This window comes from Podarcis bocagei (genome assembly GCF_964188305.1).
Source record: "Podarcis bocagei genome assembly, chromosome: 13".
NCBI classification, from domain to species: Eukaryota; Metazoa; Chordata; class Lepidosauria; order Squamata; family Lacertidae; genus Podarcis; species Podarcis bocagei.
In genome coordinates, this window is record NC_138138.1 from 54652323 (window position 1) to 54672946 (window position 20624).

A 20624-nucleotide genomic window follows, 5' to 3' on the forward strand; every position below is an offset into this window, starting at 1 on the left:
AAGAAGACAGTGACTTGCCTAAGGTCACCCAGGGAGCTTCATGGCAAGTGGGGATTTGAACACTACCACAGACTCAACTTGCAGGAGAGACTTTTGTGCAGATTGAAGTAATCAACTGGGTGTATAAGGGGTACCGTGATCTCTCAGGTAACTTGGTCCTGAACTGCACAGGGACTTAGTACCAACACCTTGAACTTGTCCTGGTTAGCAGATTGGCTGTGAGTGCAAATCATGCAAGCAGGGTGTTCTATGCTGGTGATAGTTTGCTTCCTGAAGCAATATAGCCACTGTGTTCTGCACCACCTGCAGCCTCAAAATCAACCCCAAGGGTAGCCCCACATACAGCACACTGCAGTAATCCAGTCATGAGGTTACCAATGCATGGACAACTGTGCTCAAGCTATCCTGATCCAGGGACAGCCAATAACTGGTTGGTAAAGGGCACTCCTAGCCACTGAGGACACCACCTCCTGTCACAGAAGTAGATTTAGCACCCTTTCTTCCCCATTCCTAGTCCCTGAGCACATATAGAGTCCAGAAGCTTAGATTTTTATTGCTATATATATACTAGTCCTCTCCTGTCTTCCCACAAAAGTAAGGGTGCCATGTTATGTTGCACTAGCAGGGCAGGGAAGAAAGTTAAAGGAGGTGAATCAGTTGGAAAAGTCTCAACTTCTTATTAAGATCTTACAAATGCTTCTGAGGAGAAGGAGGCAGAGGCAGCAGCATCTCAAACTGCCTTGAATCTCAGCAACAAAGACACCTGCTTTACATTTGACAGTAGCACAGCAGGTAAATTACCTGTTTTGCATGCAGCAGCTCCCTGATGAGAGGCCTCCCAGCGGCCTGATGAGATCTCTAGGCAGTGCTGGGAAAGACCCCTTGTCTGAAATTCCAGTGAACTTCTGCCAGTCAATATACACAATACTGAGCTAGATAGACCATATGGCTTGACTGTATAAGCCTATGTTGTGGTGCTGCTCCAGGGAAGGCCCTGCTTTCAAAAGCACTAGATCAAATTCTAGATTGAGGCCTCTCCTGAGGATACTAAGAACTGCAGGGGTTCCTGTGGGAGAATATCATGTGTGAATGCAGCAGATAACTTCAGAGTTGTGTGGGGACTGTCTCCTGATTCTTCTTGGCCGTGACCCACCCATCTTAATGACCCTTGCAGCAGACTGTCCTTTTTTTTGCTGTGATTCCTCTCCAGTCTCCTAGTCATTGTTACAATAACCCTGTAAAGATGTGGATGAGATGACTGATGCTGGGCTTGGGGTGGGAGACTGGCTGAAGGGCCAGCTTGTGACGTCAAACAGGGATTTCTGCACTAAATAATTAATACTTAGCATTTACAGTGCCCACATTTTTTCATCCCACCTTTCATAAGGTTCTTCCACTAACCCAGTCACCATATTTTAGGCATTCAGGCTTAATTTTAGGCATTCAGGCGCTGTGGCGCCTAGGACTTGCTGATCAGAAGGTCGGTGGTTCGAATCCCCATTACGGGGTGAGCTCCCGTTGCTCGGTCCCTGCTCCTGCCAACTTAGCAGTTCGAAAGCACATCAAAGTGCAAGTAGATAAATAGGTACCGCTCCGTCAGGAAGGTAAACGGCATTTCCGTGTGCTGCTCTGGTTCGCCAGAAGCAGCTTAGTCATGCTGGCCACATGACCCAGAAGCTGTACGCCGGCTCCCTCGGCCAGTAAAGTGAGATGAGCACCACAACCCCAGAGTCGGCCCTGACTGGACCTAATGGTCAGGGGTCCCTTTACCTTTACCTTTATATTTAAATTATGCTGGGACTAGATATATGCTGCTGCTGCTCTGGCAGTACAGCCACTACATCTAGTGCCTAGCATGAGGGGCAAGCTCATAGGTAGAAAATACAAAAATGGAGGAAAGACCAGCTAGCCCACACTATCCCTAGAAACTTCACCAATGTCCAACAATCAAGGACTGCTGGTAACAACATCCACATGCTGCCTGCACATGAAGGGAGCTAGTGAACTTATGGCAATGAGGACTAGCACTCCACCCCACTCCCCATACACACTTACACTTAGTTTTTTTACATGCTACAGCAGGGGTAGCCACTATAATAACCTCCAGATGTTGTGGACCTCAACTCCCATCATCTCCAGACAGTATGGACAGTGGTCAGAAATGAGAGGAACTGTAGTTTAAAAAACCCCAGAGGGCTACCTCTTTGCTAGAGCTTCCCAATGGGACAGCTCCAAACTAAGAAAGCATGAAGGGGGCCATTCAGCCTTGGATAGGTGGCTAGACAGGTAGCAGGTGCAGTGCCCACTGTGGCACCAGGAAGGATATAGGAGTCTGCTGGAGCAAATAGGTTGACAGCCCTATGCAGGAAGCATGCTGGACACTGTTGCTGTCGCATGGGGTGGACCTCCCTTCTGGTCTGCGCAAGGCAGTACCTGTGTGGTCAGAAGGAATCTCCATGGGCAGAACAGTTTTTCACACACAGGACAAAACAAAGATAATAGTTTGAGTTCCTCACTTGAAGTTTAATAAATTTATATAGTATGACAACACAAATGGAAATCATTAATTATGCAGCTGTTGATTAAGGGATTATTATATTAACTGAAATGTAACTGACATTAATAAGATTATGGAACTCAGAAATGCGGGGAGCCCCTTTATCTAAATTGTATTAATTGGAAGTTGATTGGCATTTGAATGATTGTATTAATTGGGAGTTAATTGATATTGTTATAATTTGGCTATTGGGGGAATATTGGAAAACTAATAAAATTTATTTGGAAAGGAATCTGTACCTGTGGGAGAGTAGCCTGTGCGGATCAAGGCAAGACATAGAGGAACAAGAAAGAGGCAGCTTCTCGAAGGACATGTAGGCCCTAGAGCTGGATGTGCATATGGTGTTTGTGGATGCTCTGCCAGCCCTCCTGCCACAGTCTTCCTCCACCTTGCTCCAGTGACGGGGAGACTGCTGCGATTGTGAGTGCTTCCCTCCTGGAGGTTGTAGTTAAAGAATAAGGTGATATTCACTAAAAAAAAAAAATGAAACTTTATTTCAAAAGTCTTTTTTAAAAAATAAAAAATTTTTGTAAACTCAACAGAGTTTAAGAAGAACCACACATCATAAAATTATGTGTCTGGGTTGGTTTAATAAAGGAGAAGTCTGTTGATGGCTACTAGCAGTGATGGCTAGCTCTGCCTCCAAAGATAGGGCCAGCAATTTTCCCAACTGCCAGTTGCTGGAAAACCCAGGAGGGGAGTCCTCACGTGCTCAGGTTCTGCTTGTAAGTTTTGCACAGGCATCTGGTGGGCCACCGTGAGTGAGAACAGGATGCTGGATTAGCTGGGCCATCAGCCTGATCCAGCAGGCTCTGTTTATGTTTGCCTAAACCAGGGGTCTGCAACCTTTAAGACAAAAAGAGCCACTTGGACCCGTTTCTGAAGAAAAAAAAACTGGGAGCCGCAAAACTTGTCATTATAAAAATAACTTTTTTGTCACTTTTTTATTATTTCTTTGTTTGACCCCTCAGAATTACTCCTCCTCATAGAAATAAACGTTAAATTAACAAGTTACCTCTTGTGTGTGTGTGTGTTGTTCACTCCCCTTCAAAACAGTGACCAGCGTACATGCCCCCTTTCAATGCAGTGGGCGGGCGGGAAGGTGACATCAGGACGGTGCGTGACTAACGCATGCACCGCCCCCACCGCAGTGGCGTAGCGTGGGGGGTGCAGGGGGGGCCGGCCGCACCGGGCGCAACATCTGGGGGTTAGGGTTAGGGGGTGCAAATCCACGGGTTAGGGGGCGCAAATCCACGGGTTAGGGGGTGCAAATCCACGGGTTAGGGGGCGCAAATCCACGGGTTAGGGGGCGCAAATTACTTGCCTTGCCCCGGGTGCTGACAACCCACGCTACGCCACTGACCGTGAGAACAGGATGCTGGACTAGCTGGGACATCAGCCTGATCCAGCAGGCTCTGTTTATGTTTGCCTAAACAAACAAGATTTTAGCAAGCATTAAAAAGCAAGGCAACAAAGGTGCTTGCCTGACACAAAGAAGCAAGCAAGTAGTATAGCATAGTTCCTGCCACACTAAAAGTTTGATGTCTCACAAGCATGGGGTGAACATTTTGTGGCACTGGTAAAGGTGCCAGTTCCACAGATTGCTGTGCGGTCAAGTGGGCACATATGGCTTGAGGCAATACTTCAGGTAATCTGGTCCCATACTATTGAAGGCTTTATAACACCTCAAATTTAAGCCCAGCAGCATACTGGCAGCCCTGCGAGACAGTTGCAGCAGTTAGACATTATGGCAACCTTCTCCCCCCCCCCACCCCAATCAGCCTCCATCCAGTACAGAATTATAGTCCAAAACATCTGGAGGGCTCCAGTTTGGGGATGAAAGCTGCACTGTGGAATGTGCTTCCCTTCCCCTAGTTTATCCAAGTGATATGCTTTGTGTTTTCTTGATTGTTTTTGTACATGGTGATATTGATGTGATTCAATATGATCCCATTCTCAATATGGTTTGCACCTGCAAAATGTTGGGGCAGATAGACGGCTTCATTTCCAGTTGATGCAGGTCCCATAACTGCCTGCTGAAATCCTATACCTTTTTATACCACAAATGTTCAAGTTTATTTTTTGTCCAGTCTCTGTGGCAGACAGAAGTGTCCCTCCAGATAGCAAGAATGCATTGGGGAAGCTTCACACAGCAACTAATGAAGCGGAATGATGTGTGGATGGTCTAGTGGCACTGTGGTCTAAACCACTGAGCCTCTTGGGCTTGCTGATCGGAAGGTCGGCGGTTCAAATCTCCACGATGGGGTGAGCTCCTGTTGCTTGGTCCCAGCTCCTGCCAACCTAGCAGTTCGAAAGCACACCAGTGCAAGTAGATAAATAGGTACCGCTGCAGCAGGAAGGTAAACAATGTTTCTGTGCGCTCTGGCACTCATAACGGTCCTCCATTCGCCAGTAGTGGTTTAGTCATGCCGGCCACATGACCTGGAAAGCTGTCTGTGGACAAACGCCGGCTCCCTTGGCCTGAAAGCGAGATGAGCACCGCAACCCCATGGTCGCCTTTGATTGGACTTAACCGTCCAAGGGTCCTTTACCTTTACCTTTTACCTAGTATAAATGCACCCGCTAAAGCACTATTACTCTCTGCCTCTTGACCTTATGCAGGTACCATCATTGTACTCTTTTAGACACATCTGCTGAATTTTTTTCTGTTTCAGCAGGCATACATGATTTGGTTGTATCTGATTTTAATTTTTCTAAAATGTTTTATTGTTTTTAGTTTTTTAAAAACATTTAAAAAATATTTGAAAGCTATTTTTTGTTTATTTTTTATTACATGTTTTAATCGCAAAAGTGTTTGCTGCCCTGGGCTCCTTTCGGAGGGGTATAAGTTTAACAAGTAAATAAATGACATGTTGCAGAATACACTCACCAAAAGTCATTGGTCAGGAGGAGGCCTTAGTTACAAAGTTCTTATAAGTGCTCTGGTTGCCTCACTTCAGAAAGGATATTGTAGAGTTGGAAAAAGTTCAGAAAAGGGCAACCAAAAAGATCCAGTAGAATGGAGTAACTTCCCTATGAAGAAACGTTTGGGACTTCTCTAAACTAAAAAGGCGAGTAAGAGATGACATGATAGAAGGCTATATAAAGGTTCATGGCATGAAGAAAGTGTCTAGAGAAAAGTTTTTCTCCCTTTCTCAAAACACTAGGACCCATGGGCAGTGTTTGAAACTCCCATTGTTCTAGGCACATTTTGCGACAGGGAATTTCATTACAGCCGTTTCTGAGTTCTGGGTGCAGTACTGCACCTAAGATTTCAGATTAAAACTGCAGAGTGGAAGGAAAGGAGGACCTTTTTCTGCCTCCCCACTTCCAGCTACCCTCTGAAGACTGGGGAAGAAACCCTCTTAAGAATATATGGGGGGTGGGCAGGGGAAGGACTAGCCCATGTGAAAAACGAACATAATATTTTAGCTGCCGTTCATTCATTTTCAGCTTTGTATTCTTGTTGTAAAGAAAAAGTGCACCTAGACATTCCGTTGTTGTGCCCATAACCTAGGTTCAAGGTGCCATTTAGCTCCTAGCTTTCATAGCTCAGTTTCTAACACTGCTCATAGACACCCACTGAAGCGGAATGTTGGAAGATTCAGGTTAGATAAAAGAAAGTCCTTCTCCATGCAGTGCATAGTTAAGGTATGGAACTCCCTCCCACAGGAGACAGTGGTGGTAGAAACCCAGCCAGGTGGGTCTGTGGAACCATTCACATAACAAAAACTACCATAGAGATAACAAAATTTCAAAAGATTTCAAAAGTCGGGTCTCTGGCTTGGCTTTTGAAAAACTAAGTCCACAGTACTTGCTAACTGACCTAGACCATGCCCCAGAATCTCCCATGATGCATGCCAGTTATGCAACAGAGACTGGAAGGGGTTCTGTCAAAGGAGAGCATTAAAAGCTCACAGATGTAGAGTGTGCATGTGTGAGTAGAAATGTAAATTTTGTATTTCAAGATAGGCTGCTTTTTAAAAATACATAAATCTTTGGAATTCAGCCCTGTTGAATGCCTTTCATTCAGGGTGACAACTTTGACAATAAAACCAATCCTTTTGCCCCCCCCCCCAATCTCTGCACTGACAACCTGCTTGAAACTACTTCCTTGCAAACTCACACCACCATTGAGCTTGTATCTGTCAGGGAAACTAAAATGCTGGTTTGGGTGGTTCATGCCTGCATGGTAACAATTGGGAATGTGTGGCAATTTTGCACCTTTCATGGCCCATCTCAGGGTAGTTAGAACCCGCTGTCTGTTGCAAAAAATAAAAATGGAAACTTACTGCATTTTTAGTTGCTTAGTTTCAGTGCATTGGCCTTGAACATTTTTTCACAGTCATGACTACAGAGTCATCCAGTTTCTAACAGTTTCACAGCCACGTGCTGTTCTTGGTAAGCTTGTGAGCAGGGCCTGAGAGCCACAACCCTCCCTTTTGTTTTCTCCAGTGTGTGCTAATCAAAGCTAACCTGCCTCTGATTATGGAGGTTCCATTCCTAGTCTTGTGGCTAATGGTGCGTCGTGGAATCTGCTTTGTTCCTGCCGGATCGACTCATGCATATGTCAATGGACATTATATATTCTTGTGGCATCTCAGTTTTTTTCGCAGTTCGTTTCCGTGCCAAACGGTCAGCATGCTCACATTTTGAAACATTTCTCTTTTTCTGGCAACAAATGGTCATTATTCTTATGATCGAAATGTGTGAGAGCCAAACGTAACGTAAGAGAGGGGCTGTAGCTCAGAGCATAAGATAAGAATCCTGCGGGTTCAGGCTAAAGGTCTGTGCTGAATCCTGGAAAATATATCTGTACACTAGACTGTGTGTACACACCATACATTTAAAAACACATGACTTTCCCCAAAGAATCCTGGAAACTGAAGTTTATCCCTCATAGAGCTATAATTCCCAGGATCCACAACAAACTAAAATTCCCAGGATTCTTTTGGGGAAGGAGGAGGCATGTGTATTAAATATAGGGTGTGCCCACAGCCTAACTGTTAATATGAACATACAGTGGTACCTCGGGTTACATACGCTTCAGGTTACAGACTCCACTAACCCAGAAATATTACCTCAGGTTAAGAACTTTGCTTCAGGATGAGAACAGAAATCGTGCTCTGGCGGTGCAGCGGCAGCAGGAGGCCCCATTAGCTAAAGTGGTGCTTCAGGTTAAGAACAGTGTCAGGTTAAGAACAGACCTCCGGAACGAATTGAGTATGTAACCAGAGGTACCACTGTATAGTACACAGTGATGCTAACAGAATTTTCTGGGTCCAGAATCCTGTATGCAGATTGGGTCCTATGACCTACTCACAAAAGCAGGTGCAGACTTGCATAAAATTTGCATATGCTGTGTTGCATGCAAAGTTGTTTCCTCTTTTGCAATTGGAGTGGCATGCGGAAAAATAAATCGGTGGCTGCACATGTAATAAAATGTCTGACAGAATGCAGACAGGTGAAGCTTTCCCCCCATAATTATTTTTCCATGCTAGAAAAGGTTTAACCTGTTGAATTTATGCTTGACACATAACTGTTAAAGGCACAAGAAATCTGCTTTCCCACAATGATATGACCCTAAATTAAAGCCTGGGCTGCAATCCTGTACCCATGTACCTGCGACTAAGCCCTACTAAACACAAAGTGACGTACTTCTGGGTAGACATGTATACCATTGTACTGTAAGTTAATTATATAGTGGATTCTTAATTAATGCTTTGCCTTTAGCTCAAGCACAGCAGGAGAAATGCCTAAGCCTCTTTGTAAAGTTTTCATATTTTGCATTTTCCAGTTCTGGGACGGGCTTTTAACATCTACGTGCTCTTATTGTGCCGTGATATTTGCAGAAAATAACTTTTACGGAATACCTGATCTCAGATAACCCCCTACCCCACAGTAAAGATGCATCCTGATTACTAGGGGGAAAGGAAGGGCAAAAACTATGGAGATTCCAAAAACTGGAAAATGAGGCAGAAGCAGGAAAAATGCGCTAAAGGGGAGGATGAAATAGCTTTTTGGGATCCCGGGGATTACCATCATCTGGAGCACAAATAAGTCACATCTCTGACTTCACTCATTGGCTAAAAACACTGAAAGGTGGGAGCAACCAGGTTGGTGCATCTCACAAAAATTGTCTCAATGGTTGCCTTCCTTCTGGGGGGCTAGAGACTTACATTTTTAAAAATGAAAGCTCAGAGTGTGGAGTTTTAACATTCTGTATGTTTTAAATTACGGTTGCAAACTTTTTAGTGACAACTTTATTGTTTATCTGCTTTGTAAACAATTTTGAGGGTTTTTTTCTACTATCAAGCTGTATATAAATTTTATGAAATAAATAAATAGGCATAACAACTAGTAGCCGTAGGTAGTCCTATCCTCTATGAATTTGTCTTTTGTCATTTTAAAGCTGTCCACATTGGCAGCCATCACTGCATCATGTGGGAGCAAGTTCTATAATTTAACAATTCTCTGTGTGAAGTGTTTCCTTTTGTCTGTCATGAATGCCCCACCATTCAGATTCATGCTGGTGTTATGAAAGGGGGGCGGTGCAGAACTTCTGTATTCAGTTTCTCTGCATTTTCTAAACCTGTAAAATGTTACTTTTGGGTGGTACAGTATCTGCTTTGCTTGCAGAAGTTCCCAAGCTCAGTCCCCAATGGCATCGCCAGGTAAGGCTGGGAGAGACTTCCTCCCTAAAACCCTAGAGATTCACTGCCGGTCAGTGTAGGCAGCACTAAACTAGATGGACCCCAATGGGCTGACTCAGTGTAAGGCAACTTATTCAGTCCCTAATTTCCCTTAAACTAATTGCAGTCCTTCAACCCCTTTTATGTTTTTATTCTGGCAACTGAAATACATAAGCACAAAATAAGCTTTTATGAAGCTCAAAGACTACACAGTCCACAATGCACCGCCACTGAAATCAGGAGACATGTATGTGCAATTATGCCTGGGGCCTTTAATTGAAAATGTGTTCTCTTTGCATTCTTCTAGTTAGGTCTTTCCATTCTCCTCTCCGCACCCACCAATCTAAATGTTAAGCTTCCTCCATCTGTCTCATCTGAGTAACATAATGAAGACCAATTGAGGGGCAGAAGAGTGTGCTTTCAGAATGAATTGTCAGGTTGCTGTTATATTGGCACATGGCTGCGAAGAAACCCTCCACTGTAAAACTACTTCCCATTTCTACATGTGCTATGTCAACCTTTCCTCAACAGGGTGTCCTGTTTCGGACTACAACGCCATCAGCCCAAACCAGCATGACATTTTCATCCTTTGCCTTAATCTTGTCTTGTTTGGGGCTTCATTAAAGCTGGGGGACCACGTGTGTTGAATGCCCACAATCTGCTTTGATTTGGGGTTGTTTGTAGGAATGAACAAGGAGGTGCCACTAAGCATGTCTGCGCTGTCCTTCCTTGTCCACCAAGCAACCTTCACCACTGCTCTCATTCAGGAGTGCATGACCTTTGAGTATGCATGAGTTCCAACAGAAATTAATTTTTTTAGGAATTCATCCCTCCTTTTCTCACAATTTCACTTCCTTTAATAAGCTATGATTCCCCCCCCCACAACAATTGCAAACAACAAAATCTATCTTTTAACGTAAAAATGTTATAAAAATATTGTAACAGTCTAGATAAAGCTGTATTTCAATTGAAAACCAGTGTTAATGGTTTGCTGTGTTTGTGTATTTTTCTAACCCTATTAAAAAAAATGCAAGAAAATCATCCTTGTTTAGAGAACTGTCCCCAAACAGCATTATATGGTTTGTGCAAACCTACGAACACTTTCTAGACCTTTTGCTAATTGTCTATAAAAAATCTTCATAAAGTAAAAGTAAAGGGACCCCTGACCATTAGGTCCAGTCGTGACCGACTCTGGGGTTGCGGCGCTCATCTCGCTTTATTGGCCGAGGGAGCCGGTGTACAGCTTCCGGGTCATGTGGCCAGCAGGACTAAACCGCTTCTGGCGAACCAGAGCAGCGCACAGAAACGCCATTTACCTTCCTGCCGGAGCGGTGCCTATTTATCTACTTGTACTTTGACGTGCTTTCGAACTGCTAGGTTGGCAGGAGCAGGGACCGAGCAATGGGAGCTCACCCTGTTGCAGGGATTCGAACCGCTGACCTTCTGATCAGCAAGTCCCAGGCTCTGTGGTTTAACCCACAGTGCTGCCCTTGTCCCCATAAAAAATGTTCATACAGGGTGGTAATTAATGTTCAAGCTCATCTCAAAGGGGATGCTGATGGTTGTAGTTTATTGGGAGAAATGCCTCTTTTTGCTATGTGTGGATGCTTAGCACATAAGGATGTTTTTTGATCTGCGGTCGTTGGGATCAAAAATATTAAGCAGATGGAACAACTCCATTACAAAGAAAGATGGCCATGTTTGGGACTTTTAGTTTAGAGAAAAGGTGAGTAAGCAGTGACATGATAGAAGTTTATAAGGAGGAAGTAGATAGAAAAGTCCCACCCCCCTTATAACATTAGAACTTGTGGATATCCAATGAAGCTGAATGTTGGGAGATTCAGGACGGATAAAATAAAAAATAAAAAAATTCCAGTAGCACCTTAAAGACCAACTAAGTTAGTTCTTGGTATGAGCTTTCGTTTGCATGCACACTTCTTCAGATACACAGTAAAAGATAAAAGAAAGTCCTTCACATAGTGTATATGGAACTCACTCCTGCAGGAAGCAATAATGGCCACCAACATGGATGGTTTTAAAAGGATTAGACAAGAAAATAAGGCTATTAATGTTTGCTAACCATGATGGCTATGTTCTGCCTCCACAGCTGGAAGCAGTAATGCTTCTGAATACCAGTTGCTGGAAACCACTGCAGCAGAGTGCTCTCCTGCTTGAATCCTGCTTGTGGGCTTCCTATAGAGACATCTAGTTGGCTACTGTGAGAACAGGATGCTGGACTAGATGGGCTCTTGGCCTGATCCAAAAGGCTCTTAAGTTGTCTTTATAGGAAATATATGCCTGGAAAGCTTCCTTCAGAAAGAAAAAGTTGTAAAATTGAAGAGTTATTGGACTCACAAAACTTCCAGAGAGTTCCAAAGAACATCTGACCGGCCACTTTGGGAAGCTGGGAGCAGAACTAGGTGGAATCACTTAGGTTCATACAGTAGAGTTTTTTGTATGTTGTGTTAAACCGATGAAGCACACTAGAGGTTCATCAATACTTCCTTTTGTGCTGCATTTCTGGGCACAGGTCTGGTTTTAAATCCCTATGTCCAAGCAGGGTATTTTTTTGTCCCTGCACTTTCCCCAGGAAAAACCCGCATTTTACCACTGAATCAGAGCAAGTGGCAATAATCAGATTTTCTGCAGTTTGCTGTTTGCTCTCATTCAGCAGTAAAATGCAGGTTTTCCTGGGGAAAGCGCCAGAACAACAACAAAACAGATGTGGAGCTTTAAAGTGCGGACCTGTGCCTGGAAAGTGTAGTGCAAAAGGAAGTCTGGATGAGCTCTAGGCCAGCCTTCCCCAGATGTTTTGGAGCTTTCTCTTGGGGCTGATGGGAGTTGTAGTCCTAAACATCTGGAGGGCACGAGGTTGGGGAAGGCTGGATGAGCATAGGCCCACTCACTTGTTGACAGTGCATCTCCAAGCAGGATGCTTACTGGGAAGACACTGTTTTACAGGTTTGTATAGTTGGGGTTAGATTGTCAGAATAGGATCTGGGAGTAAAGGTAAAGGTAAAGGTACCCCTGCCCGTACGGGCCAGTCTTGACAGACTCTAGGGTTGTGCTCTCATCTCACTCTAGAGGTCGGGAGCCAGCGCTGTCCTCAGACACTTCCGGGTCACGTGGCCAGCGTGACGAAGCTGCTCTGGCGAACCGGCACCAGAGCAGCACACGGAAACGCCGTTTACCTTCCCGCTATAAAGCGGTACCTATTTATCTACTTGCACTTAAGAGTGCTTTCGAACTGCTAGGTTGGCAGGAGCTGGGACCGAACAACGGGAGCTCACCCCGCCGTGGGGATTCGAACCGCCGACCTTTTGATCGGCAAGTCCTAGGCACTGAGGTTTTACCCACAGCGCCACCAGGGTTCAAATCCTCACTCAGCCATGAAGCTCACTAAGTGACCTTGGGCCAGTCACTGTCTCTCAGCCTAATCCACCTCACAGTATTGCTGTGAGGAGGGAAGAACTGTGTATATAAATGTTGTTTGTGTGTGTTTGTAATAAACACTGTGGTACCTCGGGTTACATACGCTTCAGGTTATAGACGCTTCAGGTTACAGACTCCTCTAACCCAGAAATAGTACCTCGGGTTAAGAACTTTGCTTCAGGATGAGAACAGAAATCGTGCTCTGGCGGTGCAGCAGCAGCAGGAGGCCCCATTAGCTGAAGTACCCTTCAAGTTAAGAACAGTTTCAGGTTAAGAACGGACCTCTGGAACGAATTAAGTACTTAACCCAAGGTACCACTGTACATAATAAATAAAAGCAACAGTTTGAAGGGAGAAGAGCACACAAACAAAAGGAGTTGGGCCAGCCCCCTTTTGTTATGCACAGAATGTTGCATCAGCTCTGTTTCCTGCATTGTTGAAGAGGAGTTCTGTGTAGTACAGAAAACACACATTTTAACCAACATTCCTGATCAGGGAAGCAGTATAATATAGAACCACTTTGCAGAAAACTTTTTTTTTTTTTTGCAGTAACTAGGGGGAACTCTGAAGCTGACCAGAATTGACACTGATCCCCTTAGCATGTATGTTGAGTATGTGTGTGTGTGTGTGTGCGCGCGCGCATGCACTGAATTGCCTATTGGAGTAGAGAAGATAATTGTGTAATCTGAAGTGAGGCAGCTGCGTTCCCAGTGGGCTCCCTCATCTTATGCTGACTTGCAGTGGCCTCCTTGAGTGTATAGATTACTTATACTAGGGATCCCTCCTTCACCACCTTCTTAAATGCAGCTGGTTCTGGGGTTGTGGGGGGGGGGAGTTGCTCTGCAGCTGTGTAGAATGGAGGGGTAAGAATTACAGAGGAGGAAAGAAGATTTTCATTTGCTCCTGAATCTGAGTAATGCGGGAAGGTTGATGCTATACTTCCATATAATTCCCCCCTATCCCCTTGATCTCTCTGTTGAACCCTTCTGTCTTACCTCCCTCTTTAAGATCTTTCCCCATGGCCTTTGGCCCCAAATGTTGGGAGTTGTATTTTTTTAAAAAAATATAGGAAGCCACTAATTATTTTTTTGCCTTTTTAAAAAAAGAACTGCATCCTACCCCCCCCCTCCCCACAAAAAAACCTCTCAGCGCCATGCGGGAGCAGGAGCCTGTCGCCATGACAACCCCAGAGCCCCAGTGGCTTGGTTGCTAAGCGACTAAGAGACAGGGAGGCCAGGATGGATGGAGGAAATACATCAATGCAGATGGGGGAGGCAAAAAATGATGGTTCCGCCCCTTTGAGTGACTTTGGGATGGGGAGATTTGAAGAGCATGGGGGTATCCTTACGGATCCTTCACCTCTCCCAGTATCTTTTAAGGTCTCTCTGAGACCATCTGCTTTGCATGTGGAAGTCCCCAGGTTCTGTCTCCAATGGCATCTCCAAGAAGGGCTGGGAATGTCCCATCCGAAACCCTGGAGAGCTGCTGCCAGTCAGTGTAGACAGTACTGAGTTAAATGGACTCGTGCCTGTCTCAGTATAAACACAGCTTCCTATGTTCCTAGGACAGGAATGTTGGGGTGTTGAGGCTACTATTCCAAGCCCTCTTAGTGGGTGATGTGTGGGTGAGGATGCCTTCTTAGAGAGGTGGGGATGGTTCCAGGAAGGACCTTTGCATGACACCAGTATCCCACCCCTTGGAATCCCCAGCAACTGGTATTCAGAGACATAGTGCTACCAGTAGAATTTATCAGTGCAGGGGACTGATTTATTTATTAAATTTATATACTGCCCTTCATCATAAGATCTCAAGGCAGTTCACAGAATAAAATTTCATCACAGAAGAACATGCTTCACTCTATGTGTGTGTGTGTGAGAGAGAGAGAGAGAGCAAGAGGTTTTTTGATATGGTCTTTTCTAGCAACTGGTGTGTTGCTAGAATAATGGTGTGCATTATGTGCTGATTTAACACTCCTCCCTTTTATGCAGAGTGGGCCAAATATTGTCTGCCAGCAGTCGGGTGCAGTAGCCCTCCAAGGGTGCCAGAAACTGCATGGTTTTGCTTACATTGTTTGAGCCTACAAAAATAGGATGCTCTTGTACCCAGCAGGCAACAGGAAGAGGCCTCTGGGCTATGTTCATGGGCTGCACTGCTTTGAACATAAGAAAAGACTGCTACATTAGGGTGTGCTGAATTGCTCAACCTTCAGATTCCAAAAATGAAGGGTGCTAAAAACTTGCAACACGACTTGTGAAGTCAAAGATATTTTGATTAAATGAATATAATTTAGTTTTGCTTGGTAAGTAAAATGTGTGTAAAATTACATAGACATCATTTAAAATGATTGCCAAGTATTTGCAGTTATACATTATTCTTATTCTTATTTTATTTATACCCAACATTTTCAGAAGGTAAAACTAAATTATCTGGTTTTCCAAAAGCAATTTATGTGTTTTTCATCAAGCATAGACTTAACAAGCTAAATGTTGTCTAGTTAAAAATAATAGCAGATTTGAATTCCTCACACTCAAAAACATATTTTTTAAGACCCTTCACTGAAGAAATTTTCAAAAATTAAGTTTCACGCCCTAAAATGGCATGTCCTGCTACTGTATCAGACCAATGGCCATCTAGTCTACCATCCTCCTCTCAGAGTGGCCAACATGATACCTGTAGGAAATCCGCAAGCAGGACGTGAATAACAGAACACTCTCCCCTCCTGTGGTTTCTAGCAACTGGTATTTGGAAGCATATTGATTTATATATTAGTAACTTGGTTTTAATGTAGCGTTTTTATATGTAACTGTATATTTTTGTAATATTTTGTTCAAGTTGTCTGTTGTTGCTTCAGTTTTCTGTATATTTTAACTATACTAAGGCATATTTTTTAATTGGCATCTGTCTCCAGAGACAATGGAGTGCACCTCTGAGGGTGAAGTCAAACTGCATTAGCAGCATTTAAGTGACCTCCCTGGGGCGCAATCCCGAGCAATGTGTAAGGAAGTCCTGGGCTGCCCGCTCTGGGCCTCTTATGTGACCCAAAGGAAAACAGAGCAAGACATATGGTGCCAGCTTAGCTGCAGGAGCTGCTGGATGAAGGCATACAAGGCACCATCCAACTGCCACCCAAATGTGTAGATTTGTGTAGGGTTTACTTCTGAACATTTTCTTTTCCTGAAGATATACAGTGGTACCTCAGGTTAAGTACTTAATTCGTTCCGGAGGTCTGTTCTTAACCTGAAACTGTTCTTAACCTGAAGCACCAATTTAGCTAATGGGGCCTCCTGCTGCTGCCGCGCCACCGGAGCACGATTTCTGTTCTCATCCTGAAGCAAAGTTCTTAACCCGAGGTACTATTTCTGGGTTAGCGGAGTCTGTAACCTGAAGTGTATGTAACCTGAAGCCTATGTAACCCGAGGTACCACTGTACTGTAAGGCAGCAGAGGTTGAGGATCAGTGTTTTCTTTCTTCTTGACCATTGAGACTTACTCTTGGTCTCATCTGCTCAATCTGCCAGAGCCTGTCTTCACATGCCGGGGAAGTCCCTAACTCACCAAGGGCTTGAATCCCGTTGGCTACCCTCACATGGTTTAGCTAGCCAGTCGAAGCCATTCCTGGGATGTGGCCACTGTTGCATGCTGACAGCTTCTAGGAGCCACAGGTGAGAACCAAGTGCAGCGTGGAGACCAAAGAAGGAGCATGGCATGTTCCGCATCAGAGGTCCTACCCCTTCACTAACACCCAATGCACCCCATTAAGTGGTATAGAAATTAAATAATCATTATTGCCTCTGACCAGTGAGGCAGAGCACATCCATCATGGCTAGTAGCCATCACTTGCTGTCTCCATTAATTTGTTCAATCTTCTCTTAAAGCCATCCAAGTTGGTGGCCATCGCTACCTCCTGTGGGAGCGAGTTCATAGTGCTGCATGAAAACGTACTTTTGCCCATCCTGAATCTTCCAACATTCAGCTTCATTGGATATTCCGGGGTTCTAGTGTTATGAGAGGGGAGGGACTTTTCCCTCTACACTTTCTCCAGGCCAGGCAGAACTTTACAAGCTTCTATCATGTCACCTCTCAGTCACCTTTTCTCTAAACTCTGGTTTAGCAGTTTGCACCTATTGGAAATAGGGGCAGTCTTGTGCTCTGTGGAGACAGTGAAATGCAGAATTGGTGCATAAGTGCTACGTATGTGTATGCTCACAAGAATGTTATTGAACACCTTTGCACTGCATCCTTGTATTTGCAGTCAGCTGTCCCTCTCACACATGTGCTTGCACATACATGAGATATTCAGTAGTACTTTACCATTGCACTGTGTGTGTGATTCTCATTCATTCACATGCTCTTTCACGCTTTCTCCATGAGAGCACATGCATGTTAATCAACTGTGTGACTGACACGTTGAGAGAGGACTGGCACGTGTGAAGCAGTTGTCACAACTCAGATATCACAGATGGTGTGTGTGTTTGCATCCTTATGGCCCCCGCCACAAGGAGTTTTTGGCTGTTCACACATTCGACTGCAAGTCAACCACTGAGTGATAATGATATGTGCAAAATATACACGTGCACATACCCAGCCGTGTGGCATATCTCAACTCTGCACTTCCTTGTCCCTCTCTTGCACATGTGCGCTCTCTCTCTCTCTCTCTCTCTCTCTCTCTCTCTCACACACACACACACACACACACATCATTTCTCAGGTGTTTCTGTTTCAGCTCCACACTCATAGCTTTGATGATTCAATTTGTGAGCATTCCTTGCATAGTGCTGGAGCATTCTGAACACTGCAATGGTCTTTCTTCCTCCTTCCCTCCCTCCTTCCCTGCCTTGCACACACACACTGTTTCAGCTGCATTCTCCTAACAACTGCATTGACTTTTTGGTGACACACTCGTAGCAGTCACTTTGCTTCCCACATCCCCATGCAAAGTCCTGGCGCGCACACATGCATCACCCCCACATCAACACCCCTGCATTCCCCTTCTGGGAATACTGCAATGGGGTCTCTCTCTCTCTCTCTCTCTCTCTCTCTCTCTCTCACACACACACACACACACACACACCACTTTTGCATTGCACACACCAGAACATCCTTCTTCCATCCAGCCCTCCCCATCTCCTTCTGCATCAATTGGACACTCACAACTGGAGCATCCTTTTCCTTCAACACCCCCCCACCCCCGCAAAACGCAGCATCCTGGACACACACTCTCTCTCTCACACACAAATCCTGCGACTGTCTCACACCCACACCGCATCCCTCACTCAGACTCCCCACATCCTTTTCTTGCACACTCCTCTCTCTCTCTCTCTCCCTCTCTCCCTTGCTCACTGCATCAATCCTCTAATCACAGCCCTCTTTTTACCATTCTGCTTATATCCCCCCCCCCCCGCACATCCTCTCCTCCCTCCTTCGCCCTTTCAGTTTCCTCCCTCCGTCTAGTCGTGAGGATCAAGCCCCCACCTCCTCTCTCTGGCAGCCCCCACACTCAGCTCCCCCATCTCCACCCCCCCACACCCCCATGAAGACGAAGAACAGGCTCTCTTCCATGTGTCTCTGTGTGGTAGGTGTCACCTCTTCTATCTTTATGAACCCCCCCTCCTTCCACCAGCCCCTAAGCAAGTCAGAGCCACCCCTATCTTTAACCCCTTCTTTTCCTCCAGCCCCACAGCAACAGGTTCAGAAGAGAGAGGGAACGCATTGCAGGGGGGGTGCCGGGTGGGGGTGACACAGATGTCTTTCTTATTCAACATGCAGGAGACTGCCAAGAGACAGATCTTTCCCCAAAATATATTTTCTCTGGTCCTTAACCTGAAAAGGTGTGTGTCTTTGTGTTTGTGTTTGTGTAGCGAGATGGTGGGTGGGTGGGTTTGTTGCTAGGCACAAATCCAAATACTGACCCCATCCCCACCCCAAATATTCAAGGCTTCATGTGCCCCCCCAAAAAACAGCAGCCCCTGACATCATTAATGGCACAATCTTCCCCATATCCCAGCCACTTTGGCCCCCTCAAATTCCAGAGTATTGCTCTGTTTGTCTCCCAAACACCATCTGATTGCCCTCCCCATTTGTCTCCCTAAGCTCTGCTATTTCCTCCTGGGGTACACCCCCCCAAAAAATAGCAAATTCTGGTCTTGTCCCCTTCCGTATATTATAAATCCTTGGCCTTCACATCCCTCCTACACCAATATAGTACTCGCCCATTCAAGGATATTGCCAAATTCTCTGACACCCCCCCCCAAATGTTGGAGGCTCCCAACATAGTGGTACAGCTCTTCCCTCTCCCCACCCCATTCAAACCATCATGACGTCTTAAAATCTTCTGCTCAGTAACAACACAATGATCTCTCTTACCCTACCCCTGGAGAAAAAGTCTGGGGAGGGGGAGAGTTACAGTGGATTTTATCCCTTCCTCTAGAATCACCCGTTTACTCTTGCCATGACTGCCCCCCAACAATAGAACACCCCCCCCACAGGATACCTGGAAACTTTGGGACCCCCAAGCCTCCATTACACCCCAATCCTTTCACCAAAACAGCCCTCTAAACTAAATTTCCTTACATCCATAGGTATGGGATGCATCAGTTTCCCCATTGGCTCATGTACACGTCTTTTTCTGGACTAAGTCAAGGGAAACCCCTACAGTAGACATTTGGTGCAAATGCTGTGCTGTAACTCAAACCCTTTAAATTATTGTTATCTGTCTAATACGTTACATTAATATTTATTATTAATCCCCATTCATTCACAGTGTAAATGTAGTTATTCACATCCTGTTAGAAGCTCTTGGTTTTTTTATGAATATTTGCTACAAGAATCAGTTGCTTTTGGATGGTGTTAATTGGGGAGGGGTTGTCCCCTTTTCCTTGCTAGTGTTTCAGCTCTTTTTATCACCTCTCTGTTTTGCTTCCAGTGTTACTCAATTTTCTAGTCCTCATGAATGGTGCAAATGTTACAGTTATGATAGATGCTAGTGCATAGATGATATGAAGTGTCTGCTCCCCACCCTTCCCTTAGTCCTTGCTCCAAAGCTAATGAATGTGAACCTTCCAGATGTGAGAAATGTTGGTTCTTTTTTTTCAGAAAAAAATTCTGAATAGTCTCAAGTGATGGATAGACTAATCACATACAAATATCAGTTTGTTTTCTATTGTCCATTCCTTACTCATTTCAGAGGATATTCAAAGCCCTTTCTCTGAACTTTCTTTTTAAAACTGCATGAGCTTTTTTCAAATAAGTGGTACATGTATGCTTTTGCTTGAAAGAAAATTTTCTGAATGAACAAATACATAACATATAATAATCATAAAAGTGTATATATACAAGTGGAGTGAGTGTGTGTGAATATTTTTTTTTTGTAGGGGTTCTGTCTTCTTATAATGGGTGCTTAATTTTTTTTTGCCTTCCAGAGGAAGGGCAACTGAGTTTTTCTCATTCTAACGAGAGTTATAATAGTTTGCAATAATATGCAAATATTTTAACCCTCCTGACTGGGACATCTTTTAAAAACGCAAAAGTAATTTTTTATCAGATGGTAGATTTTGTTTCACTTCTGTAAAATGTTCAGAATGCTCCAGTGTTAAATGACATAACCCACCTTTTATCCTTTTTTACATACTTGGTTTTGAAGGACACCTGATCTGCTGCTTTTCAAATCTGATGCCTCTGTGTATGTACAATCCTATCAGTATCTTGTCCTTTTTAAAGCCAGGTGAAGAACCTGTGCTCCACTCAATATTGTTGGATTCCATCAGCCCCAGTCAGCATGGCCAATGATCAGAGGTTATGGGAGTTGTAGTCCTGCAATATCTAGAGGGCCACAGATTCCCCTGCCCCAGTTTTAAAGTACACTAATGGAGGGTGTAGGGACGCGGGTGGCGCTGTGGGTAAAACCTCAGCGCCTAGGACTTGCCGATCGCATGGTCGGCGGTTCGA

At 44.7% G+C, this 20624-nt stretch overlaps 1 protein-coding gene across 11 annotated transcripts in view; it reads left to right on the forward strand.

The window, feature by feature from the left end:
* Positions 1 to 20624, forward strand: part of DLG4 (discs large MAGUK scaffold protein 4) — a gene marked incomplete at its 5' end in the record, with an annotated part of 129254 nt that overhangs the window by 26744 nt on the left and 81886 nt on the right. The window contains one exon of one of the 11 annotated variants that reach the window (XM_081167821.1): positions 17738 to 18252. The exons of 9 other annotated variants lie outside the window; for them this stretch is intronic. In XM_081167821.1, the coding sequence (XP_081023947.1) occupies positions 18211 to 18252 (42 nt within the window). Of the gene's footprint in view, positions 1 to 17737; positions 18253 to 20624 lie in introns of those variants that run through there. One more of the 11 variants, XM_081167833.1, reaches the window with a different exon arrangement.